At 37.2% G+C, this 19,657-nt stretch overlaps 1 protein-coding gene across 9 annotated transcripts in view; it reads right to left on the bottom strand.

Moving 5' to 3' along the window:
* Positions 1-19,657, bottom strand: part of PTPN3 (protein tyrosine phosphatase non-receptor type 3) — a 199,818-nt gene that overhangs the window by 39,048 nt on the left and 141,113 nt on the right. For all 9 annotated transcript variants that reach the window (XM_030012301.2, XM_030012295.1, XM_030012296.1 and 6 more), the window contains 3 exons: positions 15,599-15,771; positions 10,458-10,592; positions 8,768-8,944 (listed from right to left, as the gene is read on the bottom strand). In XM_030012301.2, the coding sequence (XP_029868161.1) occupies positions 8,768-8,944; positions 10,458-10,592; positions 15,599-15,771 (485 nt within the window). The remainder of the gene's footprint in view (positions 1-8,767; positions 8,945-10,457; positions 10,593-15,598; positions 15,772-19,657) is intronic.

The following is a 19,657-nucleotide window of genomic DNA, read 5'->3' as shown; positions in this document are numbered from 1 at the left end:
TAAACATGAATGACTAGATGATCTTTTCTGGCTATACGGTACCCCGCATTTTACTAACCTATCTTCCTCATTTCATAGCATACGACAAGGACCATATTTTAAGTCAATAAAAGACAATACTCACCAGACCAGCCATTCAACTTTTTCATTGAGAAAGAGCGCCCTTCCTTGCAAGGAAATTAAGCTTTCCATTGGTGCAGCTAACAAGCAAATACTTTAAAACTGCAGGTAGTTTCCCTTCCTTACTCCACAGTATATCTAAAATGATGCCATTTCAATCTTTCACTCACTATGGATTGCTCTGTTGGTGATGATCTTCATAATAAAACTCTTTGCCCTGAAAAGTCTAACACTTCTCTTCTGTCAGGAGGACAGAAAGAAAAGGTCTTAAGGAAAGACCCCTCCTCCCCATTTTGGTGGGCCCTACCAGGGAATTCTGCTATTCTGAGAACTGAGGATGATAAACTACAGCGGAGTAAAACCCCAAGAGAAAAGGGACAACTGAAACAATAGCACTGTAGCAAAACTCCCCCTTTACAAACAAATGAAGGAAACATCTGTAGGTTTTGCCCTTGTGCTGTTCCTGAAGTTCTTACAGCTTCATTTATTGTAACACCTGCAGGGCTGGGGAGACTGAATGTGCCAGCACTGCCATTATCACCTCTCTTCTGAGAACTGACCATTAAAACTGGGATTATTATTCATAAGCCAAATAAGTGGAAGATACTTGCAGCAACGCCTTTTTGCTGCCTTTTAGAGAAATTTATATACAGAATATTCAGCACTTCTATGAACAGAACAACTGCGTAAGAAGGCCACGTAGATTCTTTGTGCTGCATACTTAAGAGTACCGTTACGGAAAAACTTGAGGACTTCATGGTATACGCAAGTTTTTTAGTGATTTTCTACAAATTCCATTCACATTTATATGCTGCTGCCATCATCCATAAAAAGATACTTTCAGTTACTCCGCATTGCCTCTATTGACCGTATTCCAGTTCACTGACTTTCTGTGAAATTTTCATGCATTCTGATACTCTGCAACCACTTGGCTTGCTGCAAAATTTGCCTTATCATAGATTTGGAATTCAACTTTAAGACTTTCTTTTTGGATGCGAAATGATTGTTTTTTGAACTGACAAGGAAAGCGGAGTACATTTTAATAAGGATATATATTTAAAAAGAAAGGTTTACATGTAAGCAAAAATATATACATGTACTACTTTCATGTATATTTGAGTGGAAGAGCACAGTAAGACTCATAAAAGTCTAGTAGTCCTAAAACCCTAATTTGAAACTAACTGAAATGTTCTTAGACCCATTGTCTACTATTAGAAGGACGTCTTCCTTGAGAAAGACTGAAGTACACAAACAAGGACAAAGGACTTTTGTGAAATGCAGCGGGTTTTGTAAGAACAAGGAATTGATCACGTCTGCATATGATTAAAAACTAAGGATAAATAACTTAGTTTAAAATGTTTTTTTTAAATTATTTGCAATTTTCTACCAAGAAAGTAGTTACTAGGACTTGGCTGGATACATCTGAAAGGTACTTTTATCAACAGTAATGCTTTAAAAATTTTCTTTCCAAAAGGAATTATATTTAAGTTAAAATAATGATGTGTTCCCATAGTACCTTTACCAAAGCTCACTATGCAGCTACAGTTTATTGTCTATCAAAATGGTAAACTGAAAGAATTGAACAAATGCAGCATACGTTCAGGAAATCTATTTTCAGTGCAATACCTTCACCAGATGATGCATCACACTTACACCAGGAGCGTATATGCACTTCCAGAAATTCATAGCACAGTGCAAGTGAATTTCCTTTTTGTATACTAGTTCATCATTTCATTTCCTTCCCCTCCAACTCTGGAACTGTACACATTATGCTGTCTATATCACCAGCAAAAGATAGTTTTAGAATATAAGTTAAAGAGGTTTATAGCTTTGGAAGCACGTTTAACTTAAAGAGCAAAGCGTATGCAGGAATATATGGCATTTATCACAAGTAGAATTGTAGACTCCAAGTAATTTTGGTTGGAAGGGATCTTGAGACATCACCTAAACTCTTGTTCAAAGAACAGCCAACATCAAACTCAGATGAGGGTGTTCAGTTCCTTGTCATGTTGCGTTTTGAGGTTCTCCAAGGATGGAAACACCTCCACCTTTCTGTCAATGTGTATAAGGGCTTAACTAATCTCAGTGTGATTCCCTCTGTCCCCCTGCCAGTGCCTTTTGAGCATTTCCCTTGCTGTAACTCGTGTCCATTGCCTCACATGTTTTTGCTGTGCGCCTCCAAGAAGATTTGGCTCCATATTCTTGATAACCCTCTTCTGGCAGAGTAAGGCAACAATGCGACCGACCCCTCCTCAACGTCCCCCAGCCTCCTGGATCTCCTTATACATCATACGCTCTTACCTATGAATAACTAGCCAGATTCATCTCACCAATTATCTGAATATAAGATCTATAATGTCTCATTTGTCAGTAAGTTTTTCTAACCGACTGATACTATACCTTGTCACTTAGAAATGTGTTTTACAGTAACCTTCTTTCTGGTTAAACAGAAAATTTCACAGCTAATCTTTCCTGTCAGGCCATTGAGTCTACTCTAAAAAACTACCAAAACACTTGTTCCTACGCAGTCTGCTGTTCCAAACCAGACAGACATCTTTGATTTATTTAATTACAGAGTGAACAAGAGAAACTGAATACAGTTCAAGTAGCAAGACCCTACACAGCTTTATCAGGTAACTTTTCCAAGCCAATAATCCAGTTATTTTTTCCCTTAAGATAGCACCTTATATACATAGTTAAATTTATATATTCTTACTAACAAGTACCCTTCCCACTCAGAAAAGTGTGTTCAAAACCATGAAGAAAGTCATTAAGAGGGCAAGCAATAGCTATATTAACACTCCGAACAATTCCACCTATAGTATAAAAAAACCATTTAAAAAAGCACAAGCCATTAAACTTGAATTTACAAGGACAAAAATAAGCTCTGCTCCTCATGTAAAGGAGAAATTGGTCCTGCACAGGTAACGTGAATAAGGTTATCCTGAACCACAAGGAAATCTGTTTGTTTCAGTAACTGGTTTTTGCATCTAACACCTTCTTGTCTGAAAGAAACACCAGCTTACTTTAATGAGACAACACTTGGGACAAGTGTGGGTGTTGGCAACAACGCATGGTCTTCCCACAAAGCTGGATTAAAACTTTAAATCCATGAACAGGAAAGAGTGGAGGATACTCTTCCCTTTTCTTAGTGACCAGCAGAAAACCACGCAGCTTCTCACAGATGGGTTCTTGGAGGTTAAGATCATTAAAAAACACAGTAGTTTTCAGTTTGCATTTCTTGTCATTCATTCATTCACTTTCATTTCTCATTGCATTGTGAAGTGTGAACATCTGTATCACACCTCAGGCACCAGAAGATGCTTGAGAAAAAGGAAAGGAACATACAGGAAAAATTAAAATTCAAAGCTCCTTATATACTACTTGGTTACATGTCCCTATGTTTTCATGGCAGACCTTGGTATTTTAAATTCACCAAGTGTTTAAAATGTGTATTATTGAAACGTTTAAATCTTCAGATTTGTAATTTACATCAAATATTTGAACATAAGGAAACAAATAAACTCATTTTAGTTGTTTAAATTTTCACTTATTTACTTGAAGGTAAAGGGTAAGCTAGTTTCTTTCAAGTTTTTTTCTGTTCTTGTAGCAGCTCATCGGTGAAGAATCCTACACATGAACTACTGGGCGTGATAAACATTAAGTTACATTTTAATTTTTTTTTTTCCCCAAAGATATCAATACCAAGAACCAGAACTTGCAGTGGGGATGGACAGCGCAGTCTTTCAAGACAAAACCTAACATCTGATACAAGACCAAGCATGTCAGAGTAGCTAATTCCAAAATGTAATCAGTCTATTGCCCCAGTTGAAGCCAACTTAGTTTTGAAGGTTACTGCTTGCATCAACGATATTTTGGAATTTCCCAACCTGGTCTTGAAACCTTGTCACATACTTCAATATGACTACTTCATTTTCACTGTAGCCTTTTGCCCTTAAATGACACAGTAGCATACAGATTGCATTAGTGTCACAGAAAGGCAAATCAGTAACAATGAATTGTTCCTCTACACCAGTGAGGCTTTCCTTATCCCAGATTTGGAAACCGTAGTGGTACCTTTATCAAGATAGACTGCAACAGTGGTAATCTTCAGGTACTATACCAGGCTAAAAAAAGTAAAAATTGCAATCAAAAAGAATTCCCTGCACAAGTCCATCAGCCTGCCTTTAAAAATAACCACCTGTGGTTTAAAGCTGTTACACTGAAAGGGAAATATTTGTCTTGAAGGCAACCTCTTCCAGGAGGTCTATCCAGGCTACCTGTCAGGATAGTAGTTGGTCAGGATGGGCTTATGCCAGGTAGCCTGAAACCAAGACTAGGAAAAGTCAGTTTTAACTGAAAAAACAGTTATCAAACAAGTGCACTTACTAATTAGTGTGTTTTGTCTCAATATTATTCTTGAAATAATTTTAAAACCAAAATAATAGTAGCATCATGTGCATATGCAAGTAGGCGTGCGATAAATATAGTGACAGAGTGAGTACAACATATAGTCAGAAGATAGACTGGATTACCTGTTCTGAACTGGTGAGGCACAGCCAATAACAAAGTGTGGTATAACACAGAAAGCAACCTATGAGACTTCAGAAGGCTCAGGGCGGGGTCCATGTCTGTGTTAGTGTTAATTTTTCAGTGGCAGTAGCAGTCAGATGAGATGCACAGCAGCAAGGCAACAAAGAGGAGAAAGAACTGACAGGGGAGGCTTCTTCACAAAGGCTGGGGAGCCCTGGGCTAAACAAAAGTCCTCTTGAAGTCCTCTTCAGCACTGTCTTTGATGACAGGGTTTGTATGCAGCTGTGATTTGAGATAGCTGGCTTAGATAGGCAAACCTATTCATGCCCTGTGAATAAAGCTCTATTTAATATATGTTAATTTGGGATTAGAGCAATTTTTTGTCTATAATACATATGTAATAGACAGCTCCAATCTTTTCTGCAGACACTAATCTGAGAGAGAAAAATTGCTTCTTTTTACTATGAGTTTCAAATTGTACTTGAGTGTGAAAGTACCTTAGATGATTTGGGTAGCAGAAGCAGTCTAGCTACACCAAACACAATCACAAGCTTGCCCTGGCTTTCTGTCGTTCACCTATGCGCATGATTTGCTTTCTTTTTTCCAGTCACAGCCTGTAGGATATACCTCATATATTTCAGTTAAGAGGTAGAATGTTCACACAAAGCACATTTTTTAAAAGAATCACTGTGTTCTTCAGAGAAACAATATAATAAATGACAAAATATTCTTGACCCTCATCTCCAGCATGCTCATTTAAAGTACTTAACAGTAAACATAGTTCTAGGTGTTGACATGTTGATACAGTACAATATATTTAAAGAAATGGAAGAAGAAATGTTAACAACTGATATGTTTTATGCTCTCTAAACTAAGAGCTGTTCCACATAATTTGTTTTCTAAATTGTGTACTGTTTTATGGAAAGAAAATAGAACTCGATTGATTCCCTTAAGTGAGTAAACACAGCAAGGAAAAACATCAATTATTAAGAAAATAATTATACTTGGTATTGTCAGGAGAAAAAAAAAAAAAAAAAAGGTGTATAGGGAAATAAATGCAGGTGTACATACTCTGCCAACAGTGGTGGCTTCTACAGTTCTGATACCCACCAAGGTTCCTTCCAAGCATGCCTTGGTAGAATTATGTATACAGCAAGTCTCATTATACGAGTTTTACCTATGTATTTGTCTCAAAAAGCACTATACCACAACAGATCAGTTTGAAGGTAGGCCTGTCTTGGACCACTTGTCATTTTGACAAAAAGGACTTAAGACATTACCGAGGGGCTGAAGTGAAACAGGTGAAAACTATCCCCCCACCCCTGAAATACTGATGGCAGCCTGAAAAATAGAAAAGAGCCATATCCTGTGCTAACTGCAGCTTGCACTGTCTTGAGCTTCAGCTACTGTAAAAGAAATTGATGTGAACATATTTAGTTTACAAAAATCAAGCAGCTGCATGATTATAATTAAGATTTGAGGTCCGAGACAACAATTCAGCAATTAAAAATCAGCATCTTACAGTTGTTTGCTAGTAGCTCTCCAAAAATGTTTCAGATTTTTTTTCATACCAAAGCTATTCAGAGTTATAATTAGCATTAACTAACACCTTTTTTGACAGTCTCAGACAGCCGGCTAGGCAGTAAAAAGAGAGCCCTCTAAAGACAACGCATTTTAGCAGGACCATGAGAAGCTACTATTGGCTCTCCCTTAATGAAAAAGAAATAATGAAATTACAAATCTGGGGTTTTTTTCCATAACATGTTTCAATTTTGTCAGTTCAGATCTACTAAAGACCAGCATGGCAAAAATGGGTAAGTTGGCTTTAAAAGGTTTATCAGTACACTACAAGGTGTTTAATAGTTAATACCTAAATATTCCTAAAGTGTGGCAAAAGTCCAGCACAAGTGTCCATCTTTAATACTGAAGATATGCAAGTTAAACTTTTTTCTTCTAAAACAGATTTAGCTGATAGGGTAAGATTCCCTCATTCAATAAAGCATTCGGGGAAAGAAAGATTTTACAACACATATATACTCAATTTTACTTTACATCTTTCAACAAGGGGAGTGAGGCAAGTGATGACTACTGTAAGAATATAAGAGAATGTGGACTAACATAAACTGTTGAAAACTTCAGCGTAGAGAAGAAACATTTTTTTTATTTGTATGGTTAGTGTATATTTTACCTCAATTGTTGAAAAGTATTAATGATCATTTTACTTCATGAAAGTCTAGCAGTCAATACAACAAAGGATCATTCATTCCATGCATTCTCCTTCTAAAACACACACTTCAAATTTAAATTCATCAGACTTATGCAAGCATTTTTTCAGTTACCTGCAGAGTATCAAACATTATAAACATACCCAAGAAATCAAGAATGCATTGGGGATAAGACATACAGAAAATTTGGTTTATATGAGGTAATAACAGTAAGCTTCTCCACAGTGAGTGATATTACTCAGATATGGCATAGTCATGTAGTGCTCAGAAAATAAATGAATGTGTTATTTTCAAATTTAGACCATCCTATTTTCACTGTCTAAGAAACAGCATAAAAGCAGGCTTTCCCACTCCATTCTCAGTAGGCATAGGATAGGTGAAACAGGAAGGAAAGGAAAAAATACAGGGGAAGAAAAGAAAAATGAAAATAAAAGAAAAAACCCAACAACGTACTGATTGGGAGGACACAATCCGCCAGTCACCAAACACAGCACGGCAACTTAGTTTTCTGTCTACAGCTTCTACCCTCATCATCTCCTCTTATGGTCTGCCTCTTATTATTTTTACTCAGAAAATACTTCTAAAAGTGTATAATCTGTAAATGTTAAACACAGGAAAGACATGGCTTCCTATGTATGACTATTCACAACATCTAGAGGCATCACTTTTATATATTATCATGGTTATTACTGACGCTACTAGTATTAAAGTTCATCTGACTTCCAGTCAGAAAAACAGAAAAACAACTTAAAACACCAGAGTGACAAACTCCAAATAAGCATGCAACATGTTAATTTTCCCCTTCTTTCATAGAAACCTCTGCTGTAATGTAGTAACAATATTATTGTATTAAAATTTAAAGAAAACAGTTTAAATCCAGAGTTTAAAGCTACAGTTAGTAGCTGCACACTATCACAGAAGTAGGCGAGTCCTATTAGCTTTCATTAATACATTGGTTCTCAAAAGCATACATCTTGCCTTAAGGTTACTAGGGATCGCTAGAAATCATTTTCCTCTCGTAACATTACAAAGGAAGCTGCATTTTAATACACAGCTTTCTCCCCGGCTGAAAGTTTTAAAGTAGCTTTGTTTTCTTTTTGAGACTGAACAATCAATGACTTTTTTGTACATTATTCCTGAAGTTAATATTGTGTTAATCTGAAGTTACTCATTAAGAAATGCTTCTGTAAGATAAGAGTGAAGCCACACATAAAATGTAATATATGAGCAAACAAACAATCAGTGCACAAAGATAGGTGCCTCAAGCCCTGGAAGCAAATCTAGGAGTGGTTAGACTGCTTCAGGGGAGAACAAAGTTGGTCCTCAAGGAATACAGCAAAAATGCCTCAAGGCAAAAAGCAGAGACTGCCTTTACACTAGCAATCTACAGTTCCTCTGAGGAAGAAAAAGATGGATGACTGCTAGCATTATTATGCTCTTGTGTTTACTGAAATGCAGTACCTCTTTCAACTGACGATACTGAGCTGATGAGGTGGAACATAAGTCAAATCTTAAAAGAGTTCAATAAGTCTCCCCGCTCCCCCCCCAGAAAGGAAGAGTTTATAACAGGTAGGAAGGGGTTGCAGAAGCTACTAGGAAACAGGGTATTACAGATGTAAACAGGCATGCCTTAATAGCTTCGCTAATTTTACTGAGAACTCGACTACTGAATACTGTTTAGGGATGAAGGGTTGGTTTGTTTTTAACTTGTCATTTTGTATCATGGCAATTGCAGTTTAGGAATTTGTCAAAATAAAGCTTATGCAAACACAAAACTGTTTGAACTCATTTTAATATTATAACTGATGATGATTGTTTTGTACTAAAGCTATTTTATTTAAAAAAAAAAAAAAAAAAAAAGGCAATGAATTGTTTGCAGAAGGCCTTACCTCCTCTGTGGACTACGGTTCTGAGAAAACTCCGAATCACTGTCCTTCGACGTTGGAGAGCCCTTATAGGTGTAAAAAACATCCTCCGTTTCAGTAATGTAACTAATCTCATTTGTAAGGTTATCTACAGATGAGTGCCGTGGTTTACGAATTTCATGACGTAGTCTAGGACTCCGCCTTAAAAATAAGGAACACAAGCACAAGTTGGAAGATCAGAAGAATTCATAAAACTTTATCAAAGTGAAATTTCTATCCTATTGCAATCTATGTCCTGAAATCTTCATGAGAGGCCTATGGCTCTCAATTTAAATAATCAATTTTTAAACATTTTATATAGTATACTAGGCAATCAGTGCACTGAACTGATTCATTTTTCCCCCTCTTCTAATATGCTACCTGTATTGTTAAAGTTCTAATCATAGGATAATTCAGGTTGGAAGGGACCTATGGAGGTCATCTAGTCCAACCTTCTGCTCAAAGCAGGGTCAACTGAGGCTGCTTAAGCAGGATGCTTAAGGCTTTATCCAGTCAGATCTCAAAAACTTGAAGGGTGGAGACCGCAAAACTGCTCTAAGCAACCACTGCTCAACTGTCCTTGTGGTGAAACATTCATTATGTCCAGACAGAGCCTCTCGTGTTTCAACATATACCTGTTGGCTCATCCTCCCACCATGCAACACTGAAGAACCTGGCCTCATCCTCTAGCTAGCCTCCTCCTAAGTGTTGCCAGGCTGTTATTAGGCATTTGGGAAACCCTTGCTTCTCCAGGCTGACCAAGTGCAGTTGTCTCGGCCTCTCCTCATAGGGTAAGTGCTCCAGCCTCCTGACTAGCTCGGTGGCTGGTGGCCTTTGCTGAGCTCGCTCCAGTTTGTCAGTGTCTTTCTTGTATTAGTGGATACAAAAGCGGCTGCAGCATTCTAATAATGTCTAACGAATGCTGAGCAAAAGGGGGATAGTCACTTCCCTTGATCTACCATCTATGCTTCTGTTAATACTGCCAGGTTGCTGTGGACTTCTTTGCTGCCAGGGCACAGCAGATAGCTCACGTACAGCTTGCTGCCTACGAAGATTACCAGGTTCTTTTCCAGACAGTTGCATAGCAGACAATACTGTTGCACTGGGTTCTTCCTTCCCAGGACTTTGCATTTTCTTCACTGAATGTCATACAAATCCTATTGGCCCATTTCTCCAGACTATCACGGTCCCTTTGGATAGCAGCCCTGCCCCCAAGCTTATTGACACATCCCCCCAGTTTGGTGTTGTCTGCAAACTTTGTGAACAAGCACTCCATTGCCTCCTCAAGGTCATAAAGACGTTAAGCAGGACAGGTCCCAAAATAGATCCCTGCAGTACTCCACTTGTTATTGGCCTCCAGGTAGAGAATGACCCATTAACAACTCCCTTCTGAGTCCAGTCATCCAACCATTATTATTTTTTTTAAACCATCTTGTTGTCGACCCTTCCAGAAATGTAATGTCTTAACTTGGGTATAATATTTTGGCAGACAGTATGAAAAGCCTTGCTAAAGTTGAGGTAAGTGACACCCACTCTTCTCCTGTTGTCATATATATTCTCGGAATAACAATGTTTAAATATATACGTACACACTACCTAATTATTCAGCTAGAGTACATACAATTAGAAAAGGTAGGAAGCTGGAAGGCATGAGAAAGGCTGAAACTGGATTTACCAATTAGGGGTAACAGGAGGTGATCGAGAAGGAAGGCTTTTGGTCTCTAGATGCTCAACAGATAAAGATCGTCTCATAGATGGGTTCCAAACCATTCCACCTATAACTTTTCTGCAGTACTGGCTGTTTACAGACCTGAAAAGAAATAGAAGACTGTATGTGAATTATTTTGGATAGAAAATTTAAATGACATAAAATATGCTTATGAAAGTCAATTTTATAATTCATGTGTTTTAAAGAGTCACCTGTGCTCACCCTTCCTTACTTACGCATTTGCATTCTCGCAGAGGCAGTTGCTGTCCTTCACTTGTAGCAATAAAACTGTTAATCCCTGCTACAATGCTAATCACAAGCCTCAGTAAAAATAACTTTTTCTGGGAGTTATTTTTAACCCAATTGTGTTTAAGAAGATGGAGGGGAAAACAGGAAATTCAGTGTGTCCTATGGGTACTGAACCAAGTGCCAGACAAAACACGGTTCAAATACAGGCAAAAGATTCTAGATGTTCCCTGTTAAAACTCATAAAGAGGTAACAATTCACTAATGGCTTCACTGAGCACAGGACTACCTTAACCATCTCCCTGCTGCCTCAGCAAATAAGAGCTACACCAGACCACTCTATTTCAAGAAGGAAGCCACATTGGAGTGATGTGTTCCTTACAGGAATAAACCATTAGAGAAAGATCTGACATGAAAAGGAGATCTCCAAGTCTGGACTGCTTCTTGTGACAAGAATCTGACAAGATAAGGGTTGCATCAGAACCAGAACCTTAGCTTGAAAAGCAATAAAAATACCTTGCTAATGGAATTATACAGCATAAAGAATTTTTTTAAATAGATCAAAATTGAGATAAACTAACTTTTATGTATCTTATTACACAGCATTCCACAAGACAAGCAGAGAGATAAGCTGCTCATCCTCAAGTTTACAAGCCTAGGATTTCTCATGGGAAGGCAGCAATTTATGAGTTACAGAGAAATCACCTTTGGCTCACTACGTCCTGAGCTGTACCTAATGGGCAGCTGGGATAGCAGAGCATGTAAGGACTTTACTATAGAGCTGAAATGTCTCAATTTTACATAGCATTAAAAAAAAAAAAAAAGTTGTTTATCCTGTGGATATTACTCATGCTAATATCAAACCTTACGTATGCTTTGCATTGTACTCCTTTTTGTTTATAAAAGAAAAAAAAGCAACCCAAACCTTTTTTTATATTCTGAAGCATTTTACATATCTTGTTCATGATTTTAAAGCAAATTAATTCCTTCACCTTCTAAATGTGTACTTTTAAAGATTCTCCCAGTTTAAAAAAACAAAGAAGGAAAACTTAATATGAAGCGACTACATATCAAAATCAGCTACCCATGTATGTTTTTAAGCTTACTAAACACACAGACCATGAACTCAGGAAAAGCTTTTGCCTGTACTATCCATTTTATTTCTGTAAGTCTTCTGAATACCAATGACAAGGCACCAACTACTCTGGCCTTCTACACAAACAAAGAGTTCTTTCTAAGAAGCCTTACATGGGTAAAGTGGAGAGGGAGAGTGGAAAAAGAGGATGTATTATAAAAAACGTGTCTTGAAGAATTCCACATATTTTGCCTTCATCAGCTTTCCTTTTTTACAAGTACCTGTTCACGCATTTTCCAATGCAGGTGACTTTTGAGGTGCAACGTAACTCATGTGATGGAAGCCAAAGCCCTGGCCCTGACCCCAGAATGACTTTAACAATATATTCTTTAGATATTTCAGTTAAGGTACATAACAAACTCCTGAACTCCAAGTAGCTGCTCTTTAGATGTCAAATACGAGGATATTTCTCAGCAAACATACGGAGAGGCTGCCAATGCTTTTCTGGAATGGGCTGTAATATCTTGAAGTGACAGTTCCTTGCTCCCATGTATTACCAAGGTTATCCTTTGTGAAAAAATAGGTACATTTTTAGCTTTTCAGAAAGGAATGAGAATGTTGCATAGGAGACGTTACTCAGCATTCAGCCCAGAAACACTGAATGAACTCACCTCTCAATCTGAGATGTGATTCTGCCTTTCCTTAGAATAAGGCTTACAGGTGATTTTTACAACTCAGCAGCCTAATTTAAATGGAATTTCACTAGTACCTTAAGCTAAGAGAATCTAGAAGGGCACAGAGATGTGCAAATAAGAAATTGTATTAATGGTTTGCAAGAGTTTAACTATTTGAACTGATGCAGTAAATGCTAGGATATCTGCCTCACATGAGTTAAAAGAACGTAGTACAAGCAAGCCACCAATTCCAGAGGAAAACTTGTGATACTTAAGGTGGTAAAACCTGAATATAACCTCCCTCAAAGCTGACAGAAGTTGGCTGAAAAGAACTATTGAAGACAAGTCAGTCTTAAAACCTCCAGGGTTATATGGTGTGGTCGGTGGGGTTTTTGTGTGCGTGTTTGGTTTTGTGGTTTTCTTGGTTTGGTTGGTTGGTTTTGGTTTTATTGTTTGTTTTACTCAATGCAAAATTTTGTTTCCTTTCATAAGGGAGAATGCAGAATCCCTTTTTTTGTTGCGTAGCTTCCACATGAGATCAGAGCCATCCTTGAAAAGGAATGTGGAAACTCATGTTGTCTCTTACAACATTCCATAATCACAAATAAGTAGGAAAGTAAAAATTTTCAATATATGACTGATGACCTTGGAAGTGGCTTGTTCACACCTTTTCTTAAATCGTTGGAGAAAATTTGCTGAGTGACAGTGACCAAGTTGACAGGAACTACTGAAAGTCTCCCAAAATTCCTGTTGCTTCTTAGGTACTTTAGCAGTCTCTGGTAGTAAAGTTTGCTGAGTCATTTCTGCCTCACGTAGATCCTAAATTTCATGCTGGTTGCTGGCGTAAATAAGGCCAAAGAATGCATTAGTACAGAGGATATAATTAAGCTGATGGAAGGTACCACAATGAACAGTTCTCCCTAGAGATGCCTTAAGAGCTTAAATAAGCAATTCACCAGTGTTAACGCCTCAGAACATGAAACCACTGGAAAAGAACTCTTTCTTAGTAACTTAGTTCAACAATGAGAGCTATCCTGCATGCTACAAGCTATTAAGAAGTTGTAACAGTAAATTTGTCAGTAATCAAATTTTTTGGTAAAAATTGGCGATACTAAACAGGTACCCTTTGGAACTCATACTATTTTCTTTCTTAACAACACAAGGGCTGTGCAATGCCTGTGTGTGTACGTGTATATAACAAGCATCAGGATTTTGAAGCTGTTTGCAAATTTGAGAGAAATAAAGGACTCCAGGACGTGACAATCCTACAAGCTTTGAGAAAGTCACCTCCTCAAAGCCTTCACTATAGGAAGAACAAGTTCATATCACTCCATAGAGGGTCTAATTCTCAAAATATAGATCTGTAAAACATTAGAAAATTAAATTACTGTTCGTACAACTACTCGTTTTCACTTGCTTCAGCTGTCCTCTAGTACTAGGTGAAAAATATGGAATTCCACTCCAGCAGAAAACATAACAGTTTATCAGTCTTCTTACTGTTGGGCAGCCCTCATGGGTGAACTGCTTCATTTACAAGCAATACTAGTCCACTTGGTATTAATTTCTGCAGTATCTAGAGAGACATGACTGTATGAAAAGCCAAACAGCCACCGAAGTCTGGGAAGCTATTTGAAGTGTGATGACATCATCCAAAAGTTGAAGCTTATCCAAACAGGAAAAAGAGAATCAAGTCTGACAAATTAAATGTGAAGTTAAACTGTTAAGGGAACACACTGCAAAAATCCCACAAACAAAAAGAAAACAATAAGATACTTTTCCAAAAATCATCAGAACAAGTAGGTTTCTACAGAGACTACAGATGATCAAAAGACCAAAGAACCCTCCAAAATCTCACACTCAGAGAAGATAATGACATAAGACTTTCTTTTTCATTCACTATTAATATGAAAGATTTTTGGTATGTTTCATGACAGAATTTTTCTCGGGGGTGGGAATGACGGGACACAGATGAGACCATGATGACACACGACATGACATTTGTAGCTGAATTGCTGATAAATGAAACAACAGAACAAATCAACATAATGAAAGAAATCACTGGGACTGATACTTATCAAAAAAACTAAAAGCCTCTAAGATGAAACAGCAGAACTACTGGAGTATAACCTCCCACTTTAAACTAGTCATTTAATCTACTCAAGATCTCAAAAAGACATTTGACAAGGTTCCTTAAACCCATAAAGAAACTAAGGAGCTAGGGAATAGGGTCCTCACTTGGAGAAATTGCCTGTTCACTTGTGACATAAAAAAGAGAATAGGAAAAAATGTTTTAGATTTATCATGAAAAAAGATCAGTAGTGAAGCCTTAGACCAATATCTGTTGGGGGCCCTTCTGTTCAACATATTCACTAGTGATCTAGAGAAAAGAGTGAACAAAGTTTGCTGAAGATATTAATCACACAGGATAGCAAAAATAAAGGTCAATTGTGAAGAAGTGCAGAAGGACATTACAACATCAAGTGACTAGACGATAAACTGGCAGATGAAGTTTAATGAAGTTAGGGCCCAGTTGGTGCACATGGGAAGGAACAATCCCAGCTTCATACCACCATGAAACAACCAGCTCCATGACCAGCAGAACCCAACGAGGCAAATACAAGATTAGAAATGTCACAAAAGTGGTGTCTTGAATACTTGGATGGGACAAAATTTTTCATCTCCATGTCAGTAACAAGTGGTTGGTATGATGCACTCCAGAAATTGCCCTAAAATATTAAACAGAGTGTGTATATGACACTAAGGGGTAAACAGTTCAGAGCAAATCTGTTCTGCAAATTCTCTTATTGGATCATTACCTACATGACATTTTTACTTTCTAGTGGTTTTGAACTGAAAGAGCAAGTTGAAACAATACCAATAAAACATGCTTATATTCAAATACCTTTTTAGGAAATTATAAGAAAAGTTCTATTGTGACGATACCACGTTGCAGAAACTGAAACCATAGCTATATAACTTGTCAAATGGTTCACATACAGACTGGAAGACAGCTGTGGGCAGAACTGAACTCTGTCACTCTAGCTTGAGCTATCACTGACACAGATCCTCACACTTCAATTACAAAGCAAAACATGCTTTCACACAATACTTACTTAGCTGGATTTCTAGAACCCAGGGTCCAATAATGTGACAATATCTTTTTTTCATGAGGTAGTGACTTCTTTGCCTGAAAAAACGTGTGATGCTCTACACAAGACTTCCATAGATTTTTGCATGCTCTGTAATTCAACATGTTGAAGGCAACAATATGCTCTCTGGATTCATTCTGTAACAGTAGGAAATACCATGTTTCAATATATACAAGCAGATCAAACTCAGTAAACAAGCTCATAAAACAACAATAAAATTACTTTTAGCTTAAATAGGAAAAATGCATTTAGGAAAACAGAAAATCAGCATATAGTAGATTTTGAGCTGGAGATGGCCAAAATATGACTATATGTGACTATATGAAATTCCAAACTGCAAAAAGGACACTTTAAAAGTTTAAGCAATACTGAAAAACTATTAAGTTTTTCAGTTTCTAATCCTTACAGTGTTAATGAAATATTTAAGCCTAGAGTGGTAAAGATTTTGTATATATGGGTGTAATATTAAACAGCTAAATGTAGTTTCAGGTTTCCAGTCAGATCTTGACCTCCTGTGACAAACAAAACTCTTAAACATTCCATTAAGGGTGCAATGTAGAAAGGAAAAACCCCTCAATCTTTGAATTCAAACTCTTCACATAAGGCTTCAATTCAATAATGTTCTTTCAAGAGCCACCGTATGCAAAAACCATCTGCCTGAGAGTGTTTTAGAAGACACTAAAGATGTTAACAGTGATCCGTCTTGGGGGAAAGAAAGTAGCTGTGATGGAACTGGAGCTGCTGCTACCACTGTTCAAATCCAATCCTGTTTTCTGGATGATAACCATGAGGCCACAATGAGGAGATCAAAAGGAAGCAGAATACAAAGCTTGTGTGTCTTGGTGCAAACTCTTACTTGTAAATTCAGTGCCAAAGTGCCAGTGAAACACAGGTGTAACAATTGTGCCACCCACGTTTATGTCCTCACCAACTGTAGATCTTGTTGAGCTATTTCAGATCCCGAGAGAGTTTTGCATAAGATAGGTGGATTGCAAAGCCTTTTTATTAAAGGACTCAGAAAGATCTAATAAAGCTCTTTCTCATACAGTCCAGCAAGAAATAGAGGTCACACCTGGATAACACCTTGATTTGTCGTTGCCATTGTCCTTTTATTTGTTCACAGCAACAGTCCCGCTGGGAAGTACCTACAGACCATTTTGGCTGGAATACTCAATCTGTTTTTCTTTTATTCTTTTTATTTCTGGGCAACATTTTACAAATGCCATGTATCAGAGATTAATGCCACTTACTGCAAATCACTTTGACTAGTTCAGAGAATCTATGACTGAAGTCACTATTTTAGAAAACCAATGAGAATCTCAAGAGAAAGATAAAAAGGATTTGCCTCTTGATTTTACATAGGCACTGCAAAACATTTAACTGATTGCAGTCTTTCAGGCATGTTTTCCCTATAGCTATTAAAACATTTAAAAAATTTTTTTTCCTTTAAGAAGTAGGGTTTGTTATTTGAGCCTCATGCATATTAGAACCAACTAATCTTTGTCAGTTCACCACAGTTGCTTCTAATTAGCTTATGTAAAATAAAATGTGCAAGTATAGTGAAATTTTAACTCAGAATTTCTTGCAATATAAAAAGCATACATCACTTAAAGATTTAATGATAAATGGCATTTCTGACATACTGTCTGTTGGTTGAATACCACTTGATGTGTTTTACTACTCCAGAAGACAAATAAAAGGAAGTGTATAGATATTTTTGTTGGCCTGGAGCACTGGCCTTTCAATTGCCACAAAAATCAGTTTATCCAAACGTCTCAATCATATTGAAAAGTCATAGAGTAAAGATAAGGAATTAAGTACATCTAATATTCTGGTTTTAAATTTAAGTTTGAAATTAGTAACGAATTTTGCTCTCTACATCACAAGTATGTTCTCAACTGTTGTAACAGAACCTTCTTAGCATCTTCTAAGTGGGCTAAAAGTTTAAATACAGACTTAAACTAGGATAAAGACTTTCAGAAGTTTCAGAAAAACTTAGTCAATTTTTAAATTAACAAAATCTTTTGTGAACATAACCATCTGGCTCACTAACAAGCCATGTTGCAAGTCGTGCTATTAAATCTATGCACCGTTTTAAAGGTGAAGAGAGTTCTAGCGGGATCCAAGGAGCTAATGCCCATCATACTTCTCAACTCAAGTTCCAAAAGAACAGTATTTTAATAGTTATCAAGAAACAAGGATTAGAGAAATCTGTGGCCATTAAGGTAAAGGGAACAATTCTCAATATCTAAAGTGAGTGTCTTGCTATTTCAACATCAGGGAAAAACTTTGCATCAGATGTATGCCTATTCCATTCACAGAGAATTTGAAAATAGCTACAGCATAGCAAGTACAAATCTATTTTAATATGCAGAAAATGAAGGTGGTTTTAAGTATTAGATAAGCACATTGGAAATAAAGTTTCATTTCTGGAAGCTTTAAAATGTTGCCTGTAAACCAGCATAGTTCCTATTCCTACCTTAAATCTTGCACCCTTCATTAAGTCTACTTATCATGAGCTTTTATAGCACCAGACACTCACTGATTCATCAGTCTTGCTCCCCAGTCCTTATGTAGCTCTTCAGTAGAAACAGAAATATTGCATACTTCTATCAAGTAGCTGATCAACAGACTGAAGCAGTGGGAGGGTAAAAGAAGAGATGAGTAGCAGGGAGAGAGTGAGATAAGGTAAGTTGAGTCTTCAGAACAGGGGCATAAGGAAAGAAAAAAGGAGTAAGAGAAATAAGAAGAATAAATCAATGAAACATGGCACATCTCAGACGACTACAAATTCATAGCCTTTGAGAACTTTTTGTAGATTTTGTAATGAAACCTACACGTGACATACAAAACTGAAATGTTACAGCATTGTCACCATCTTTAATAAAATCTTGCCTATGAATACGTAGTATCAGCTCTGCTTTCCCCACATTCGTCCATCTTCCTGACTTTCAGCCTCATTTACCTATTTCCTCCTGTACCTTCAAGGAAAAATCTGATCAATCCAAAGACCAACACCACTTCAGTCACCTGCCCTCACAAACCCCTCAAGCGACCCACCGTTCTGGAGAAAACCCCTAGTAGTCCAGCTGCCCCCCCACTCCCACTGCACTGCGACAACAAGTTTTTCCAAGCAATACCACTGAAGTACTGCAGGCTTGCTGCTCTAAATTTCAACAAAAGCGGCTAACTGACAAGGATGGATGTATCTAGAGATTTAATAGCACACCTGGTCTGCTTTTCCATATCTACTGAGAAAGAGTAAAAAGGTCATGCGGCTGGCCTTATTTTCCCTACAGTTCTGTAGCACTTTAAGCATGATATAGTGTGCATTACTGTAATCTCAGTGGGTTATGAAATAAAGAACTATGATCACTTAAGAGGAGATTAGTTAAAAGAATCAAGGGCCTTGATCTCTCATCATTTATCAAACGCTTAATGGAACAAACTTTAAGAATGCTGCACTCTTCAAAGGTGACACAGGTCTCCAGAAAGAAAAATTCAATTTTTGACAGCAGTCAAATCTTTATACAGTGAACACACATATTTTATATGCTCTTTAAGTCCAGAGATTGTTATATGTTGACAATTCTTCCATATTCCAAAAAAACTGTAGGTATACTCATTTTACTAACCACTGTTACTCATCACTCTCAGAGAATTCTGTTCCTATGTTTATTCTCACAGACACATTTGGAAGTTGCTGTCCATAAGCTTGCCCATATTTGTATACTTGAAGATACTCAGAATTTAAAATGACTACTTATCAGTGAATTTTTAATCCTCAAATATAGAAGGTGGTAATACTTGCAAGTGTGATACAATTACACTGAGTGTAATACAATTACACTCACAAGCTAGTAGAATGGTTTGCCAACTCCTCGTTTCTTCTTACAGTGAAATATATATGAACAGAGAAGTTTGCATATAAACAATACATTTAGAAACCTAAAGGTTGCAAAAAGACTTAAGACCCTTCTACAGTGGCTTAGGACACACTCTCTCAAAAAAGAAAACAGTGTC

The sequence above is a fragment of the Aquila chrysaetos genome, chromosome 4 (assembly GCF_900496995.4).
Source record: "Aquila chrysaetos chrysaetos chromosome 4, bAquChr1.4, whole genome shotgun sequence".
Lineage (NCBI taxonomy): Eukaryota > Metazoa > Chordata > Aves > Accipitriformes > Accipitridae > Aquila > Aquila chrysaetos.
Note: the sequence above shows the minus strand (reverse complement) of the source record. Positions and strands in the feature narration are given on the sequence as shown.